Consider the following 21,090-nt stretch of genomic DNA (forward strand, 5'->3'; position numbering starts at 1 on the left):
GGGCCAAAACTCTTTGGAAAACTCACAACTATGAAAACCGAACTATTTTTGTAGGGTGTTATAATGCCCTCTAGTGGCAAACTGCATACTTTTATTGCATTCAGAAATGCTCTTAGCATCCTATGTCTTGTAAGGGTAAAAATTAAATACTAGCAACAGGCCCACAAGACTCTCTCTCGCACGTGTGTGTGTGGGGAATCCCATCTTCTCCCATCACAGCTCCAGCCCCCCCCCACCTACCTTAAACCCACCGCTGCAGTGGGCGGGCCTGAAGCCACTCCAGGGGTCTGCTGCGGCAGCAGCCAGGCCAGGAGCAGACCCCTGCCATTACCATTTCAAAAAGCAAGTGTTTTCAGGGGAGAATTCAAACCCCCCCCCCAAAAATGTTTCTTTAATGTCAAATTTTTCTGCAGACCTACAGGGTCCCCAAAGTCTCTAGAAACATCTGTTTGGGGTAAATGTGGCCTCAAGCCTCAGATTTTAGGTATCTGCAGATGGGGGCCACACGTGGGAATTCGATATATAGATATATTGTTCAGTAGATTGGTCTATGGCATGTTCACCTCACACAAATGCTCAAATGGCTTCACATGAAGCCAAAAATAAATAAAAAATGTTTCTCCACAAGGAAATCAAAACCAAAATTTTCTTTTGCCAACTGCAGCAAGCCAGTTAAACGATGCAACCAAGGCAGGGGCTTTCCAATCAAGCCACAGCTGTCTGGAGCAACTCCAACCCTTCAGATGTTAGTACACCAAACCAAGATCAGTTTGTTATAAAATGGCACTACGATATAGTACATCTTTTGTGCCTGAGTAGTAACGTGTCAGGTGAGAAATGAGAAACAAATAAAATTGTTTTGCTCATCTTGTTCAACCTGTACTAGAGATATTGAATCTTTTGACTTATTCCTTTAAAATAATCATGTTTTCCTGAAACAACAAGTATTGGACTCTGTCATAATAAGTCACCATAAAATACATATCTTTTTTTAAAAAAAGAGAAAAGGCAGATGAGAAAAAAATTGTCCCCTAGGAATTCCTCAGGATATGTCCCAATCCACAGATGAGAAGAAACCTTCATGGTAAATCCAGCGTTCCTTTCACCATCAGTGGAGGAGGGCATCCTTATGATGGGATGTTGAAAAGTGGAGTCATCGCGGATAAGGGACACGGAAGAATCACTGGGGAACAATCTGTTGGAGGACCCTTCTGCCAAATGCTTCCTCAGCCAAGGCATAGAGGTCCGACTTATAATGTGTCACAAATAAGGACACAGGAGCGGCTGCCTTACAGGTCTCTTCAATGGGAGCACAAGAGAAGGGTGCTGAAGTCACTGCTCTTCTGGAGAATCCTGCTGGGACGCCAGAGGGGCCAAGGAGATGCAGCCTAGCTAGATACAAGTCCACCGAGCTAAAGTGGACTTGTATCCTCTTGCCCAAATTCCCTGGGCTGTAAGAGAGATAGGTAGGGAAATCAGAGTGACCGAAGGCAGCTGTGCACTTGATGTCTTGAGCATCCACTTGACATCCAACTTGTGCCTCTCCCACTCCCTGGGGAGTTCCGCATGCAGACAGAAGGAACGTTGGAGAATCTCTTGATTCCTGTATTAGAGAAAGGAAAGCTTGAAGTGAGTCCTGCGGTGGTGCAGGGGCTCCAGGATGCACCCCTAGGATGGCCAGGAAGCTCAGCTGTAAGGCATGTTTTCCTCTACTGGTGGGAAACGGTCTGTCACAAAGCTAACGTACATCAACAGAAACTGGTCAAGTCCTAAACGCCTAAATGGGATGGATTGTTGGCTCTGGGCTGCGCAAAATCTGAATCCAGGCATGCCCTGTGGCTTGCCAGGACACAGCTGGCTGTGGTAGAAGAAACAAAACCCAACTGAATAGAATACTCTGTATGTTTTGGCACCAAATTATTTTGAATACTTTTACCATGCTTTTCTCCACTGTGTGGACTTGAACGGGCTTACAATATAAGAGAAAGAAGAAGAGTTGGTTTTTATACCCTGCTTTTCCTTACCTTTAAGGAGTCTCAAAGTAGCTTATAATCTACTTTCCATTCACCTCCCACAACAGACACCTTGTGAGGGAGGTGGGGTTGAGAGAGTTCTGAGAGGACTGACTGGCCCAAGGTCATCCAGCAAGCTTCATGTGGAGGAGTTGGGAATCGAACCTGGTTCTCCAGAATAGAATCCGCTGCTCCTAACCACTTACACCACATACAAAAACACAACTTACCTAGCTGACAGCAACAAACTAATCACAGAGAAGGGAAAGGGGGCTGAGCAGGCGGTAAAAGCTCTGCCCTGGTGGCAACAGCCTTTCTCCAGGCACCAAAACACTCGTGGTTCCAGAGAAACCTAGAATTCCATCATGAGTCACAAACGTAACAATTTCTTAAATTAATTTTAACAGGTAGCACATATTCCTTCACAAATCTTGAAACACAAACACTGAAATCTGAAGTATTTGTCATGAAGGTGGGGTATGTTTAGCATGTAGTCTATACATAAAGGATTTATTTTACAATCTGAATGTACAGGTGTACAAAATGGTCAACAGCAATATTAATATCATTAACTTCAAATGTGCATATAGAAGCAAACAGATTTTATTGTTTATTTTTCTGTATTAAAAGCAGTTAATACAGAATTAACTTCCTTTGCAGAAAGCCAAGTAAATACCACCAATGCCAATTTTGAAGACCATTATTTTGATGGAGTGAGATAAAACAGGCATTGACAAACTGTTTCTGTCTTTACATTAATCTAATTAACATTCCAACGGGATAATTATACATTACAATGGATCCACATCTATATTTTGCTTCCATTCTCTTAAGTCTCTATTTTGTTTGACAAACTGTTTCTTTCTTCATATTAATCTAATTAACATTTCGCCGGGATAATTATACATTCCAATGGATCCACATCCATATTTTATTTCCATTCTCTTAAGTCTATATTTTGTTTCCATTCTCTTGAGACATATTCACTTATCCCACTGAAATGCTGCATGCCAGCCTAAAAATATAGAACCAGTAAGTATTTCAGCTGATAAAATATTAGGCGAAAACAAATTCCTCCTTAACAAAGCTGGCTGCTGGAATACATCATATAAAATTAAGCGTTCAAAAGATTTTGCCTTGTGCCATACAAAATGAAATCCATGAAATAAAGACACAGCGGCTGTGCCAGATACAACTATGCTAAGCTGTTTCAAAAACCCTACAACAGAGCTAAATAGTTGTTCTTCCTTTTGTAGCCGACACCCGCCTGAATTCCTCAGCTCTAATCCGCGTTTGTTTGATAGCAGGCTTCAAAATGTGATGGCCAATCTGAAAACAAACACGGTTCAGTTATTATTTTTAAGAGAAGATTAAAGAAGAATATGAGAGCTGATGAATAATTTTCTACAATATTTATGAATAACCAAAATAAGAAACTGAAAAGTGAAGATTTCAGCCATATACCTCTTTTAACCAAGCTTTTTAAAAAAAGAGGAAAAAAAGAGTGCGTGTATATTATTCAGGAGGGGTAATTTAATATGTGTAATTGCTTAATATACGCTGCTGATTGAGGACATTTACATATTAGGTGTAAATATAAACTACTTTAGTTGGACAAAATAAATGAAACTGAACAGATGCCATGAGGCTTTATTCATTTTTCATACAACTTCATTTAAGATATGTTCATTCATGTCCCTATTTAATATGATAAAATCTGTTGCTTACTCTGACAAAGAGTTTACTGACTTATTTTAAAAGTTCCTTTTCTACTGCCTCTCTGTCATGGCCTAGTTACATGTATTCAAACTTGCAAGAATTTTTCCAAACACTTCCGTCAGTAAATGACCAATCTGCTTCTGAGTAGCTCAAGCAACTGTACAGTGATGTTTCACACTCAAATTCATTTGCTTCAAAGACCCCACTGATTTCAAAGACAGCTCAAGAGAAAGTGTGCCAAATCAGAAAGCTCAGGATCACATTCTTTTAACTGGAATCTAATGTATTAGATAGCAGGGGGGAAACACAGCACCGATAGCCCTCATCTCATGGGAGGAAAAGTGTTAAAGTCCTCATCTGCTGTCGCCACGTAGCAGCAGTGTTGCTTTCCTGCTTACTTTTGCAGCGGTAGATTTCCCTCCTTCCAATTACAGAATGTCACTTATTTGCCAGCTCAGCGGAAAGCAGTTGCCAGAGTGACCAGGAAACACACAATGTGGGATATGCTGGGTGTGCTAAAGCAATGGCCAAAGATCCCCCTTGACCTTGCCAAAATTGCAAAGCAAGGCAAGAAGAAAACACTGCTAAACGTATTCATCAGCTGCTGTATCACACTACCAATACCCATGGTTAATGCTAACCACAGTGAGCTCATAACCCATAGAGTTATGAAATAGAGTTGCCAGGTCCCCCTTGGCCACTGATGTGGAGTGGGGGTAGGGCTGCTGTCTCGCAGCTGGCAAACTCTTGGAGATTTGGGGGTAGAGCCTTGGGAAGACAGAGGCCTCCGTGGAGTACAATGCCATAGAGTCCACAATTCAAAGCATCTATGAGCTGTAATTCCAGGAATCAGGCCACACCTGGAGGCTGGCATCCCTAATTTGAAATCAGGTGTGAAGTTTTGCTCTTTTCTGAGATCTCTTATATGAAATACCTGTACAGATATGTACAGTTCTTCTTTCTCTTAAGTTCTTTAAATAGACCTAGCCACAAAGGCTTACTTTCTCACTTAGGCTAGTAACTTCCACAATTCTTAATATCCTAACTTGCCACTTAGGCCAATAACTTCCACAAAGAACACAGATTTCTCCCACGCTCTTCACCCCCTCAACTCCCTCCTTTCTCCCCTCACACATCCAAAGCCTCTCTCAACAAACAAGTCAACTCCCCCCTCTAGGGTACAGCTACCATTCAGTCATAAAACACTTCAATCATCCAGCCAGACAGCCTACCTCTTACTCTAGGGGCCTACATTTTAACCCACAGCAAAATACATATACAACCCTACATTAAAATACAGAAATAAAACACACAATATATTTACAGAGAAACAGCACACCAGAGTTTTAAATGTGTTACAATTTCTGGATTACGACTCTATGCTAATATGAAGCAGGATTTGAAGAGGAAGCCATGTTCAAAATCTGTTTAAAATGAACTCTGGTTAGCATTAACCATGATGAATATTGGTGAAGGCATAACAACAGTTAAGGGCAACAGGGTAAAGGGGAACAAATATAGAAAAGAGCATGCTGAACTCCCCTAGGAATAGGATCCCATGATTAAGGAGGGACAAGAAACATTGTGTGTGCCCTAGATCACATGAAGTGTAGTTCCATCCATTTCTTCTCTCTGTACACTATAAAACACATTTCTCCAAGATAGACAAAGCTTTCTAAAAGAGGCTTTGAAAGAGTTTCAGGTTGCAATCATAAGTATTTAAAAGGAAACTCCAGTTGTATCACTAGGACTTAGCATACTTCTGAGTAATCATACTTCATATTGAGATGTAAAATCAATACAAGAATCAATTCAGCAATCAGAACGAGTGCTTAAAAGTATAACCAAAATAGAAGAGAGGATTGCAGCTAACACCAAAGAGATATCTGAGATTAAACAGAAGCAGAAGTCTGCTGAAACAACACTGGAATTGCATGAACAAAAACTTTCTCAGCATTCACAGCTACATTTAGAAACCAACGTTAAAACTGATACTCATGAAATAAAACTGAGGGACAAAAACATTAAAAGGTGTGGTTTTTCCGAACAGTTTGGAAAAACAAATCTAGAAGGAGATTTGAAGACAGCGCTGCAAGACCAATACGAACTGGATGAAGACACTACAGAAACTGAATACTGTTACAGAATAAACTCTGCTTATGCCAGGAGAAATAAAACACCAAGAGACATTCGAGTTAGATTTGTTCACAAGAGGACCAGAGACTTACTTCTAAAAGTTCAAAGAGATGATCCTTTAATCGACGAAACCACCATAATACAAATCTTCCCTGATTTACCAGGCAACGTACCAATCAAGAGGAAAGAATTTACCAACCTGAAACAGGTTCTTCATGACAGAGGAATAAGATTCCGCTGGCTGATTCCCTATTCTCTAGAAGTTTTGCTATCTAAAGGCAAAAGAATTGTTTGCAACCAACTAGAAGCCAAAGCTCTGATTGAAGAAATCTTGTCTACTGACTTTCAGTGACCACAAGGAGGTGGAAAGGCAGAAGAAGGCCCAAGCAGCCATCCAACCATGGGACCAACTATACTCTTTAATAAAGCCAGATATAGGAGAATGGAAAGAAAAATTAATGGAATACGCTATCAGGGCTAAAATGACTAATATGGCAAATAATGATGAGAATTACGAGCAGTTCCATGAAAACTGGAAATTATTTTATAAATATGTTGAGGTCTAATTTTAACCAAAATAACAAGAGAGTAGATGCCAATCAATTGCAGTGAAACTGAACTTTAGATCTAGACTGTAGAGATAGTAAATAAACTTTACAGACAAAATAAGGTGATTATTCTTTTTTTTTATATGACTACCAATGTTAAAATTATCTCTAATAACTTGGGCCACTAATTGATGATACAACGGCAATGAAAAGCATGGCAATACAGTCTGCTTGATCTGTCTTTGCTTCTTTGTTTTAATGGTTGCATTGCTGATATCCCAATTCTCCCTTTTTCCTTCTGTACGCCTTTCTATATAATAATTTTTTTAAAAAGAGATGTAAAAGTATACCAAATAACCACATCAGCCAATCTCTAAAAGTAGGATTGCCAACCTCCAGGTGGGGCCTGGAGATCTCTTGCTATTACAACTGATCCCCAGACAACAGAGATCCATTCCCCTGGAGGAAACGGCTGCTTTGGAGGGTGGACTCTATGGCATTGTATCCTGGCTGAGGTCTCTTCCCTTCCCAAACCCCACCCTCCCCAGGCTCCACCCCCAAAATCTCCAGATATTTCCCACCCCAGAGCTGACAACCCTACTCTAAAACACCTACCATTTGAAAATTATATAAAAAGAGATTCATTTTTCCTTTTTAAATTGATACCATAAAAATTTGATTCTTATTTCAATATATATGATTGTCCATTTAACTATGTACAGCTGTTTTTCACTATAAGAAAAGTGTGGAAGGAAGTATATTTGTTGTTTCCTGAACTAAAATATACTGACTGAAACAGCAATGTTAGCATAATTTGTAAAAGCAGGGTTTGAATAGTGGAATAGCTGCTGTACATCCAAGCCTTCCAGAGTAACTCTGGGAAGCAAGGGGCCTCAGGCCTTCCTTCTGTCAATTTGAAATCAAATTCTGCAGCACCTGAATAATAATTTCTAAATCTATAATATTCACATACAAAGGACACAGTATTTTTTTAAAAGCCAGATACATACTCCTGGGGTCTCCGGACTGGAAAATGGAGAAGCATCAGAGGATCTGTTCTCTTTATCAAATGAATCATCACTGTTGCTGTAGGCTGCAAATTTCTCTTTAAGAGCTTTGGCGATTAAAGCTGCTGGATCCCACTGTAATCTATTTACTTTCTTTGTTTTGGGTAGAGGTGTCCCTCCTGGCGACCTGAAAAAGGACAGTCAGAGTGTTTCCAGCCTTTAATGGAAGTATTTGCTGCTCTTGCTTAATAACTACATACAGTAGTCTTGGCTGTCACCTTTAACTCATCATTTTCTTTCGTTGAACTGAGGCTATTCTTCTTGCTTTCTGTAAACTGTGGTCAACATTATGCAAATATCATTCTGTAACTGTCTATAAAATAATACGGCTGTCACGTTTCTGTAGCCAGCAGTCCTTAGATTTTAGCATTTTGATTTGTTTTATTTTGCAGACCTTGAAGTTCTGCCCTGCTGTCATTAACAAGTCACGAGTACCCCATGGAGGCATCCCCTCCTCTTACATCCGCAAAACAGCACAAGGAGAACCACATGAGATACTTTAAAAGCAAGTTTTAAAAAATCCCCCAAATTTGTAGGCCCTGACCCAAGTTCTAATCAACCTTACTCCTTAACTGTGTATTGCTCTGAGTGATAAATGTGCTATTTAGAATTTGATATATAGTTGTATTCCATAGTAAGAAGTTTAGTATATTTGTTACATTATAGTACGTTGTTGTTATTTTCAACATAAAATAAGGTTTTGCATTTGAGCCATCGTGCTGTTTTTTGGTTTAAGCTTTGCTACTGTTCACCAGCAGCCACCCCACGAAAGCCACTGTGGTACAGTTGGTAGAGTTTTGGACTAGAATCTGGGAGACCTAGGTACAAATCCCTATTCTGCCATGGGACCTCACTGGGTGACCTTGGTCCAGTCACACATTTACAGCTTAACCTACCTCAAGAGGTTGTTGTGATGACATGAAGGAGAGAAGAATGATGTGAGCTGCTTTGGGTCCCCATTAGGGAGAAAGATGGGGTATAAATGAAGTAAATCAATAATAAATATAAAGATAGAGGGGGGTAGATAAAAGGTTGGTGGGTGTGTGGGAATGATGAAAGGAAGCACGGAAAGGTGAGGATATAGGGGTTGCCAGGAGGAAAAGACAAAACAGTTTGTGGAGGGGGATACAGGGGAAAGTGACTCCACCCTGCAAGTCCTTGCGGGTTCCCCACTGCACAACTGAGCCTGGCAGTCAGCACTATGCAAATGGGCCCAGCCCAACAGCTGTAACCACATTCCCAGGAAGAGGTTGCCAGGGGAGGGAAAGCTTAGGATGGGGGAGATGAAAGAAGATCTGCTGGTGTGTAAGAAATTTGTACTTGGATTTATCCTGTATGTTCTTCCTTTTTATATGCCAGTGTATACCCAACTTGCTGGGGGTAAAGGGAAGATGACTGGGGAAGGCACTGGTCACCCACCCCATAAACAAAGTCTGCCTAGTAAAAGTCGGGATGTGACATCACCCCATGGGTCAGGAATGACCCGGTGCTTGCACAGGGGACCTTTACCTTTTTAAAGGCTTGTTTTGTGTTGTGTTGGTGCGTAAGGAGAGAAGGAAGCAGGAAAAAGGGAGAGGCTATAGGGGCTTTTAGGGAAGGGAAAGAGAAAATAGTGAGGGAGGAAAAATTAAATGTCCCCCTGCAAGCTCTTGAGGGCCCCCCACTTGTTTTATTCTAAAATGCATACGTTGCTCAACTTACCTCTCAACAGCTCTTAATTTGACCTTATTTATATCTTTCAGAACATCTGTCATACTGGGAACAGTCTTAGCCTTCTGACATCCAGCCCTATTTGTAATATTTTTGATCTTACTTGCAGCTCGACGTTGTTTTATAAGTTCAATTGTTGAAATATGGGGATTACATTGAGATGGCAGCGCATCTGGAAGTGGTGGTGGCGGTGGCGGAATTACTGTACTACAAGAAGAAATGGGAATTGGTGTAGAAGTCATTGCTGACTGTGGATAAGTACTCCAGGGAGTATCTGATGAATTCACAGTATCTGAACCTATTGAGAACAAATATTAACAGATCAGAGACCCGAGCAATTCACATTATAATGTGTAGAAGAGACGAATCCTAGATACTAGATCAATCACTTTGCTTATTTTTAAAAGCATCTACACAATCTAGAATAGAAAAACATGAAAAGATAATACTGAATTAATCCAAGTTAGATATAAAACTGTTTATTTCAGAACAGGTTACAAAATCCACTGCACCAAAATAGCTCTAGAAAAGTATCAGTCTTGCCCCAGGGAAATTTGGGTTGGGTTCAGATCCTTGCTCAGCCATAAAAATCACCAGGTGATTTTTTTAGGCTGTACTTTCACAGTGATGCTGGGAGGATAATAAGGAATCCCCTCACATATGCTGCTCTGAGGAGGTAGAGTGGAATAAAACTGTGGAAAATAAAGTAGATTCAACAGCTCTCTAAAATATTGGAAGTTCTCTTCAAGGAAGTTCTCTTCAGCCCTTCTATAATTTAAGAAGTATTCAACAATACCTTTTCAAGTTTATTCCTAGTTTTAAGAACAAGCTTGCTTTCTGTTTAAAATTAAAAGTTCAAGAAGATTGACTTTTTTTATGAAACATGAAGTAGACTGTTAAGAGTGTTATTGTGGGTTGAATACATGCAGCTCTGCTTAGAAAAACAACTTTCATCTGCATTTTTATATAGGAATTAATGTTTATGCGCTCAAGGAACAAGATTCAAAGAGCTACTTAACACTGTGGCCATGTTCAGTTGAATTTTATTGTTTTTCTTTGAACAACAGATCCCTTGGCTGCTTCACAATCTACTTTTGAAGGACGCTGAGTTTCATAAGTGGTTTACTATATGGGAAGTTGGGAAAATCTTAAAGTGTTCTGCAGGGCCTGTAAAAGACAGAGCTTTTCTGCCAGGCCTACAGTTGCAGCCACGGGTACCCTCTTTTGCTGGCCTCCCTACTCCCCCCCCCCCTCTGCATCTATGCTATTTTTGTTAACCGGGGGTAACCTACTGCATATTCTGGGCACTATGAGTTGAATTGGGTGCCATCTGCTTTTAATCTGGATTTTATTGTTTAATTTATAAATTGTTATTGATTTTATTGTGGATGTTTTGGTGTATTTTAAATGATGTTACCCATCCTGAGCCTGGCCATGGTTGGGGAGAGCGGGTTATAAACCACTGAATGAATGAATGAATGAATAAATAAACAAACTCCATTGCTACTTGCCTGTAACTGACCAAATGGATAAGTTGGGCATATTAAACAACTGATTTTAATTTTACACAGAAGTCCCAGACAGGATTCATACGTGAAGAAACTAGCAAGACAGCTTTAGTTAAATGAGCATGTAAGAACAGCTCATGAACATACTTACACAAATGATAATTTCTTGCTCCATGCACTGAGACAATTGCAGCAATCTGTGCACGAAGATGACTCAACTCTTCCTCAAGTGCAGAAATTTTTTTGACTGCATCCTCGTTCACAACAGTTGCTTTTGGTGCTTTTCCTTTTGAAGATGCTGGCAAAAGAACTGAAGATGGAAGCACAGATTCTGCCTGTTCATCAAATCTACCCCCCCCAAAAAAACCCCAACAAGCTCACTATGATAGATGCATGAAATATATTCAATTTACTAGCACATAAACTCAAAATTTTATGCCTTGATAAATATGCTCTCTCATCTTACATAGAATCATGTCTTCTAACATCTGCATTACAACATTTGTAAAGGAAAAATCTGGTATTTAACATTTATACTTGATTCCAATATATGCAAGAGGCCTTCCTAAAACATCTATTTACCAGAAAACTCCACAGCCTAGCAGTACAATCCAATGGTTCAGTTACACCAGCTCAAGAGATTGAGGATCCAAGCCATTCCCTAAACCACACCTTGAAGGTCACCCTTCTCCAAAATTCTATGCTGTGTAAGACCTTGGTGAGGCTGGTACTACTCCACTGCAGTAGAGGCCAAAAATGGGAAGCGTTGTAGTATGATGGAAAAGGAACACAGCTTAATCAGTTTCTAAGCCCTTTTATACCTTTGCAACCTTTACATCAGTAAAAATGGTTGTGAAGGCCAAACACTTTCCTCAGTTCCCCACCCAGACACATCACACCTTCCCGTAGCAGTGATTGAATTGTTTTTGGTTATGTATAGGTTGCGAGTGGTTAGTAAGGCAATGTTAACAAATCACTGTGCTGGACTATATGCTGCAATCTCGGAGGAAGCCTAGGGAGGTAGAATAGGAATCTGAGGTAATTTATGTTGCTTTCCCCCTCCCCCTCTGTTGCGGAGTGATTCACACCAAAAACTGGAGTGTTTTCACAAGACAAAAAATAAGTTTATTGACTGTCTTCAAAAGGGCTTATGCTTAGTGGTTTAAGGGATAAGTCATGGAATATAACACAGGATCAGCTATTTACAGCACGGGGTAGTAGAAGCTCTGCTCTACAAAAGTTACAGTTTCATACATACACAGCTTTACAGAAATTACATGCAATTTTTGTGAGAGTCTGGGGAGGATTTTTCTTGGAACTTCTCACTAAACCCAAGAACCTCAGAATCTTGTTAGCTTTTTTCTTGGGATGTTTCCCGCAATCCACTCACAAACACACTATTTTCCTAAGGCACACTGGATATCTGCTCTATTCCCGCCTCTGTACTGGCCCCTGAGCCCTAAAACGGAGACCTTTTTCTTTACCTGGTGAGGCCTAACTACCTAACTGTTCTCCTGGGAGTTTTCCCTGCTTCTTTGTCGCTTTCCCAAGTCCTATCTGAGGCAATTACAAGCATTCCCTCCACCTAACTCTCTCTGCATCCCCCCAAAGGTTCTACAGCCTCTCACTGGCTGATGCTATTAAGTGTCTGCATACTCTCCCTGTAGGCAGAGATGTGCTGTGGTGCCTGGAGGGTGGAACCAGAGGGCACATCTGTCACAGTGGTGTTAGCCAGAACACTACAACTGAATTCAATAAAGAACAAAAATCATTGTCCCTCCTGCTTTGCCCGTACAGCCACAATGCAGCACAAGACTCTAGCAAAGTCTGCAGCTACGCACAGCACACAATCTGGAGTATGCAGGAAGGTTTCCCAAAGATGACAGGGCATGCAACAAGGGCTTTATCACTCTGGCTTCATGTCAAGCAAACGGATACCCCATAAATAAGGATTTGGTGATCGGGACGAAATGGCACTTTGCACATAAGAGACACTTTGCCCAAACAGCCAATATTGATAAATATATGAAGAACATGATTCTTTCTTTTAGGAAACGATTACTGTTACAACACAGAATACACATTCTCATTACCAAAAAGATTATTCAAGCAGGAACTTGTTCCAAACATAAAGTACATTTTGCAACAAAACAATAGAGAATTGTTAAAAACACATGGATTAAAAAAAATACTGAATGCCGGTCTGATTCCTGTGCAGAATAATTGTTCAGGAAACAAACCAGTTTTGTCGAAGGCTTTCACAGTCAGAGTTCATTGGTTCTTGTAGGTTATCTAGGCTGTGTAACCGTTGTCTTGGTATTTTCTTTCCTGACGTTTCGCCTGCAGCTGTGGCAGGCATCTTCAGAGGAGTAACACTGAAGGACAGTGTCTCAAGATGAAGATGCCTGCCACAGCTGCAGGAGAAATGTTAGGAAAGAAAATACCAAGACCACGGTTACACAGCCCGGATAACCTACAAGAACCAACAAACCAGTTTTACTTGCCTAAATCTAGCAGATGGCTCTCTGTCATCATTTGCAATCCACAAGACATCAGCAAAAGAGGGTGTAATGGAACTAACAAGGCCATGTTGCTCGGAATCCAAGGAATTCAGACACCGGACCCGCTAAAGAAACAAAGAAAACTAGTCACATGCCTAAAAATGTCAGTTACAAAAATTAAAATATTAAAAGGTGTCCCTGCATTCTAATAGCATAAAAATATAAAGTATATTCCTGCTTAGTGAACAGTATAGAAAAAACACCTTATGCATTTTCCTTATATCCACCATCAATTACTTCCCAAGCTGAATAACTCTAATTTTTTGGGAGTCAATGCAAAGAAAGCAGAACCATCACAGAACCACCACAGCGCTCCTCTCTGGTAATTGCCTCCACATGACAAGCCATGGGGCCGAATCTCATGGTAAAGATAAGCGAACAGAAGAGGTGGGGGGGGGGGTTATTTGTACCTCAGGCTGCTCCTGATCCGATCTCCCCCCTCCCCAACCCCCAAGAGCAACATTTCAGGCTGCAGTGGAATGAGGGGTGCAAGGAAGTCCCATTCTGCTGATGGATATGCCGTCCATTAGTGGAGATTCACTGAAGGATCCAAGCCTTGATATGTAGATCGAACTTGGAAGAGAGGGGAAATGGTTTGCAATGAGATGGAGAATACCACCGGACTGCTTGGGCAGCCATAGCACTCAGTTGATGTGTAACACAGGGAATACTATAAGGAGCAAAAAAGTAGCCTACGCCTGACAACTGTTTATTGGCCTTATTTGGAAGCAACACAGTTGCCAACAACCATACTTGCAAACTTTCCCCTATATATTTTCAGTTCTACAGTCATTCATTTAAGATGAGTCAGATCTGCTTACAGTACAACTGTACACACAACTTCGGGTGATGCTTGGGATTGCTACCCCCTGAACCCCTGTGAATCTTGCCACCAATGAGGCCAGGAAAACTGGCATTTCTCAAACTGTACAAAACTGAATTATTCAGGATAGCTTTTTTACACAAGCAATACTGTAACAAAATGATTCAGAAGGATGCTTTGGTAAATACAAAGGGACTATGGACTATACTAGCTTATCGTTTATATTGTCCATTACTAAGTAATTTCTGCATTGTTTCACATGTCATATTAATGCTTATGCTGTGTTTTGGCTCTTTTCATATTGCTGCTTGGTTTCAGATTCTGCAGACCAAACTGGAGATGAGGTTGGCTGTGCAGATTTAAAAAACAAACATTGCTCCAGCAGCAGCTACCACAACACAAGTACTTTGCTGTGTGACCGAAGGTACGATGTATGAATGCAAGGACATATTTTTAAGTAATAGACTCATTTTAAAAGGTATCATCTTTAAGCAGAGCTTCTGCTTGAAATGTTGACGAGTTACTATTAGAGTTAAGCATAACCTCACTCCCTTTCATTTTGCGGTTGGCTCTACCTCCTGCAGCAGCTATTTTGTGGTTTGTGCCTACCACCCTGTGTCAGAATTCCAAAGATGCACAAAGGTTGAAAAAGGCTACGGACCCTTGACTTTAACAGCGTAATCCACCCTGATTCTCAGTGAGAAAAGTGTATAAATAACTTAAATATTTTTAAAAAAAATTAAAAAATGTCACAGCTTAAGTCTCCCATGAAGCTGCCTTATACTGAACGGATCTTTAGTACATCAAGGTCAGTACTGCCTACTCAGACTTGCAGCAGCTCTCCAGAGTTTCCTGTAGAGGTCTTCCACATTACCTACTATCTGATTATTTTAACTGGGGACGCCAGGGACTGAACCTGGAACCTTCTGCATGACCAACAGATGCTCTACCTCTGAGCTGCAGCCCCTCCCAATCAGTTTCCAGGAACACTGCAGTACATTGTTTCTATTTCCTCAGTTTTGACATATTTTTTTGTAAATCAAAGCAATACAGTTCCAGTAAAATTCTCTTAAGGGATGCCTACTACTCATTTTCACTAGTATTACATGCAGCACAAAACAGAATGCCGGAATAAGACACTGGACTTAGACAAGACATTAGTACTGAACTCTGCAATAATCCTCAAACCTGAAAGTGAGCCCTTGGATAAGGGTCTAAGGATATCATTTTTCCCAATCTGCGGACAAAACTTCGAGTAGATCCATATTTCTTTGTTTCCCAAGACCAGGACACCTAAGAGAGAAGAATATCTTTCAACCTTAAACACAAATAGGGCTCTCAGCTGGGTAAAACATTTTAGTTCATTACTGGTTTTCTATTGCATTTTGTTTTCAGGCAAACAACACTAGTACAGAAATGAAAGGGGGGAAATATTATAGGACAGCCATTAACCAGTTTTCAAAAGGTAACATAGGAACAAAATCAGTGTTAACTACAAACAGGAAAATATACACATAAAGCAGTAGAGGTATAACTGTTTGTGGATAATGGTATGTATTTTAAAAAAATCCCACGATAGAAAGTCCAAAAAATTAAAAGTGAAGTTAATAGCAGTAGTAAACTGCAGAAATCTCAAGCTATGACAGTGGAAGAACAAAAAGTACTGCAAACAACGTACTCAAGATCTGCCTACTTTAGGAACACTACAAAGCACAAGAGAAAGATGTTGCTACCCTCACCAAATAGTTTCTTGAGATGGCACGTAACTGTTGGAAGTATACTGCAGACAAGGTATTTAAAGGATGATGAGATCTGAACATCTGAGCAATACCATAAAGACAAACTTCACATCTTTGTAGGACCTGCCAAAATAAAAAAGGATTCACCAAAAAGAATCTCACTATTAACATGAACCCTCTAGACTGTTTTCTCCCCAATCTGAACAGTTCTCTCAGCAGAAGTTAACACTGATCAAATGGCCAAGGTAGCCGAATTATAAAATTGTCTAGTTATGACACTAACTGATTGTCAAGCTTGCTATGGTCCTTTTCCAGTTTCAATACAAAATATTCATGAAACATCTCCCAATCCCCCACCTCATTTAATCCAATAATATTGGCTTACCAGTTCAGGAGGCACACCATAATATTCCAGCAGTTGTCTTAAGAGGCTCAGTAGCAGAGACATTTAAAAAGCAATGTATTCATTCAAATGCTGGAATAATTTAGTAATCATCTGCCACAGCTGTTAAAAAAAAATCATGTATAGGGTGAAAATGGAAATTCAGTTTAAAATTAAAACAATTTATAATAAAAAAACTCATTGCGACTACTGAGAATATGTTATCTATAGTATTCAATGCTATCTACTATATACGACTTCCCCACATCTTCAGTCACTAATTCTACTGGTTAACACTTTTCCATTTCAAATTAATTTCTAATCCTTAATTTCTTTCATACAGACTTGCTTTAAGCTATCTATACTACTTCTATAAGCAGTTTCAAGTCCTACATAGTAGAAAAGAGCAAGAGTCCAGTAGCACCTTAAAGACTAACAAAAATATTTTCTGGCAGGATATGAGCTTTCGTGAGCCACAGCTCACTTCTTCAGAAGTCCTGCATAGTTATAATATCATCATCATTGTCTCTATGTAACATTTTGTTATTCTATAATGAAGGGATTAGATCATAAACAAATTTTCCCATTTAAAAATTCATCAAAGTAAATCCACCGTGCCTCCCTTACACCCCAAAAATAAGCATCATCTTAGCCATTTTCTTGTTTTGGGAGGGGATCTGCCAGTCCTTCTTCATTTCCCAATTCCCACCCCCCCATTTTTCAGTATAGTAGCTGCAATTCTGGCCTCTGAAAATGTAAAAGAGGATCCCAGTAGTTGCATCCATTGGCTTCTTGTTAAAATTTCCTGCAGCTTCTTGTTAAAATCTTTCGTTGTATCTCCCTCCATCGCTGGCTGCCAGGAAATGTTTTCTTGGGATAATAGTGTTCCTCCTATCAACAGTAACTCAGACAAGTAGAATGTAGAGGTATTGAATTCTCTCATGTTGCTCTCTCTCATTGCAAGCTGGACATTTGCAGCTACCTCTTTTAGGATAAATTGTTCTGGTTCATTGTCATTACTTCCAGATTTTATCACCACTTCCACATAGCATTCAGTCGTCATCTCCTTAGTAGATCCTTTTATTTCCATTGGCATAATTGTTGTCATATCTTTGGTCTTCATATCATGGATCTCCTCAATAATTGTATCCAGTTTTCCATTGATTGATTTAAATAAGATATTCATCTTCTCAGCTAGTTGAAATACTTGATGTGAGAGCGCTTGTTGTTTTTCAAAGACTAAATCTTGTTGCACTGCAAACATGTCCATTTGTTTGAGTAACATATCTTCCATCCTCTTGTTTGACATATCTGCTTGTATTCTTATATAAAAGTGGGCTTTGTAATTTTCAAAATATCCTCAATTTCGCTTCAAAGTGGCACAGATAAAGAAAAGGAAGTAGACAGGAAACTGCAGTATCATAGATCCTGCGTCGTCTCCTCTTGGTGGTTAAGTGGTAGGAACTATCTGATGGTTACACTAGGGAGATTCACTTCAAGTCTTCAAATCTGCCCTGTCTTTTCAATGGTAACAAAGCCCTTCTTATTATCTTCCGGTCTTAAGAGGCGACGTGGCTGGAGGACTGATTGAATCAGAGAGAACCGGGAATGGGGGGGGGTTGTCTCACTCCCTCCCCTCAAAGCATTTAATTGGTACTTGTAGGTTATCCGGGCTGTGTAACCGTGGTCTTGGAATTTTCTTTCCTGACGTTTCGCCAGCAACTGTGGCAGGCATCTTCAGAGTAGTAACACTGAAGGACAGTGTTACTACTCTGAAGATGCCTGCCACAGTTGCTGGCGAAACGTCAGGAAAGAAAATTCCAAGACCACGGTTACACAGCCCGGATAACCTACAAGAACCAATGAACTCTGACCGTGAAAGCCTTCGACAACATTTAATTGGTAGTTGTAAAGTCATTAAAAAGTCCCTTTTATTGCGCCTACTCACTGATCAAGTTGATAAGGTATGTGTCGGTTCGTTTTATGGCATTTGTTAATTTAAAAAGACTCGTTACGCTGGGCAGGGAGTCGCGGTTTTCGTAGGTGTTTTTATCGTCATTCAAGTCTTCTCAATCAAGATAAAGGCAGAAGGTGTCTTTACTCACTCTGACTTCCAAAGGTGAGGCTTATTGTTCTTTTCATAGGTTCTTTGATGTTAATGGATAGAGGAGGTCAAAGCCTAAATCCAAAGAGTTGTCCGAGGCAATGGTAGCCCCTAAGTGCCGGCGGAGACAGCTTCCAAATCTCCGAGAGGCTTAATGAAAGCTCTCTCAGAGAATATGGGAGTCCATCCGCTCTTGAAGGCTGCAGGGGAATTTCCTGCTTCCCGATCCACTATTTAGGACAGGGTTGGGGTGCTTTTAGCACTCCAAATCTAAACGACTCTTGGTGTCTCTTGGGAGCCCCCAAGAAACAATGGCGCTCGGACCAATGGCACTCTACTGGAAGTCCTGGACTAAGGAGAATTGCTACATGCCCGGGAGATTCACGGGACAAGATGGACATGCGTTAATGGCCTCTGTCTCCGTATAGGGTAGTCAACTCTGGATTGGGAAATTCCTGGAGGTTTGGGAGTGGGGTTTGGGGAGAGGAAGGACCTTGAGTATGCTATAAAGCCCACCCCCAAAACAGCCATTTACTCCAGGTGAACTGATCTCTAGCATCTAAAGATCAGTTCTAATTCTGCCCCCACCTGGAGGTTGGCAACAATATATTCCCTGCCATTTCACCACTTTACTCCTTACCATTACATTTCATAACCATTCTATATCGCAATTTAAATCATGGATTTGAAATCAATCCATCATGGTGGCATTGTCTTCCAATTTATACAATTGTTGTCACGCTATTTTTGAGGAGGCAGCAGATACTATGTTATGTGGGGAAGGGAAGGGTGTAAGTTATGTATGTGAGGGTGGTAGTTGACTGGGAAGAGGTCCTAAGCTAAGGATTTCCCCAAAACCACTTAGTGCACACAGTCAAATCATCTTAATTCCCGGCTACAATATATTGGAAGTTATTGTTTCTGGGAGAAACTAGTTCTATTGCTGTATTATTTGTACACAAAATTACACAGAAGTCTTTAGTAATTCAATATCCTGTCATCTGCACCCCCCACAAGGCCAATTAACCAGTCCTATCAATATATCTATTTCCAAACCACAGAGAATAGATAGGTACAGCTGCAAAACCGAGCTAGGGACAGACCAGAGGGATTTCTGTACAAACCTGAAAGAAGTGCCATGGTTGCAGAAAAACCTGCAATCAGTTTTTAAAAAATAGGGGGATCAAAAAACACCAAAATAACAGAAACAACACACGTAGCTTTCAGAAAAGAATGCCCACTGAACTTTCAGTGGCTACTATGGATTGTTAGGCAACCACAATAATATTGCTAATACTGCCAACCACCTCCCTAGGCAGCCGATTTCACAAAGCTGTTCAGCAGTGGAATTGGTTGCCTAGGGAGGTGGTGAGCTTCCCCTCACCGGCAGTCTTCAAGCAGGAGTTGGATGAACATGTGTCAGGCATACTTTAGGTTGATCCTGCACTGAGCAGGGGGTTGGATTAGATGGCCTGCATGGTCCCTTCCAACTCTATGATTCCTTCCAAATTTGATTCCTGTAAAGCAGAGTGGGTGGGGAGCATGAGGGGATTGGGAGGCCAAAACAGCCCTGGAAAATGTCCCCCCCACACACACTATGTCTCTTGAGGAAGGAGGACTCGCAGGGTACAGGTGCAGCAGCAACTACCAGAAAGTCACTATACACACAGCTCAGCCTAGCCTAGCAGTGGTAGCTACTGTGCCAATCAGCCCGGCCCAGCATCAGCCCCCATGAAACTCAGTGAGTGGCCCAGCCCAGTGTCTGCCACCAGGCAGCCTAGCCAGAGTTTTCCCAGGGATAAGCTGTCAGAGGTGGGGAAGGAAGAAAAGCTGAAGGTGTCTTCAACTTTCCCTCCTTCCCTACCTCTGATTAAGATAGGTTGGTGGCTAGGAATGAGAAAAGGACACAGGGCAAAGGGGAGAGACTAAGGGGGCTGCCAGGGAAGGGAAAGAGGAAATAGTGATGGGGGATGTGGGGGAAATGAAACATCATCCCCAGAGATGTAAAATTTCCAGTAATTTTGAAGCTACGGGGGAAAGCATTTTTTCTGTTGGGGGGAGGGGTTGGGGAGAATTTAAATTTATGCAGTACTCACTTTCCTAACAAACCTCATCTTCTTTTACTGATAAAACAAATGTTGTTGTAAAAAAAAAAGTAAGTATTTGAACCATACCGCTTAATAATCACAATAGGTAGAACTGCCAGCATCATTAGATACAAACTATGTGAAAACACTGAATTCTTTAATAATATATTATTAAACTTATTATTAAAATCTTGAAAATATAAGTTTACAATATAAGAATTTCCCCCCAATTGCTCCTTCAAATATCCCAATTTTTCCACCCTGAGACTTTTTCATGCTGTACATGTGGAATGAGTGAAATGCTTCTTTAGACAAGGTTTTTCTCACTCAAAAGGAGGAAATATCGCAAAGCAGGCCTTCTCTCAGCACTCCTCAAGATTTCCCATTTTTTCCAATAGAAAAGTTGAAAAGGTCCTCAAATTTTTTCATGCTCTACATCTGGAGTGTGAAAAATATTACCTTATTAAGCATTTTACTCATTCTGAAATATATAAAATATCTCATAGGAATCTTTCATTGTTTCCCCAAGTTTTCAATCAGAAAAAAACTTAAATAAAGGCCTTGAGAAAAAAAAAGTTCTCCTCCCAAACTTTTCCACCTTCCCTCTGAGCCCTCATGTCTCTACTGTCTCTCACAAGCCATTGCGAGTGGTCCCCCGCTTGTCACTAAATACGAATCATTCTAAATCGCGCAC

At 40.6% G+C, this 21,090-nt stretch overlaps 1 protein-coding gene across 1 annotated transcript; it reads right to left on the reverse strand.

Annotated features, from left to right (window-relative positions):
• Positions 1–3,242: 3,242 nt before the first annotated feature.
• On the reverse strand, positions 3,243–16,288 carry MTFR2 (mitochondrial fission regulator 2). Its single transcript, XM_056853618.1, has 8 exons — positions 16,209–16,288; positions 15,824–15,946; positions 15,273–15,377; positions 13,205–13,326; positions 10,852–11,048; positions 9,184–9,490; positions 7,426–7,609; positions 3,243–3,341 (listed from the first exon to the last, which is right to left on the reverse strand). Exons 1-8 carry the CDS (start codon positions 16,269–16,271, stop codon positions 3,243–3,245), a joined length of 1,200 nt encoding a protein of 399 aa, XP_056709596.1. The 5' UTR covers positions 16,272–16,288.
• Positions 16,289–21,090: the final 4,802 nt, after the last annotated feature.

The sequence above is a fragment of the Euleptes europaea genome, chromosome 7 (assembly GCF_029931775.1).
Source record: "Euleptes europaea isolate rEulEur1 chromosome 7, rEulEur1.hap1, whole genome shotgun sequence".
NCBI classification, from domain to species: Eukaryota; Metazoa; Chordata; class Lepidosauria; order Squamata; family Sphaerodactylidae; genus Euleptes; species Euleptes europaea.

Bases quoted from the DNA above. Each gene is read 5' to 3' on its own strand.
- MTFR2 (XM_056853618.1), bottom strand. From the start codon at position 16,271: ATGTCTCTGCTACTGAGCCTCTTAAGACAACTGCTGGAATATTATGGT. The intron at 15,378-15,823 runs GTGAGGGTAGCA...CTTCTCTCTTAG, and splicing joins CCATCTCAAGAAACTATTTG to GTGTCCTGGTCTTGGGAAAC. The intron at 11,049-13,204 runs GCAAGTAAAACT...TGGGGGGGGTAG, and splicing joins GAGCCATCTGCTAGATTTAG to ATTTGATGAACAGGCAGAAT.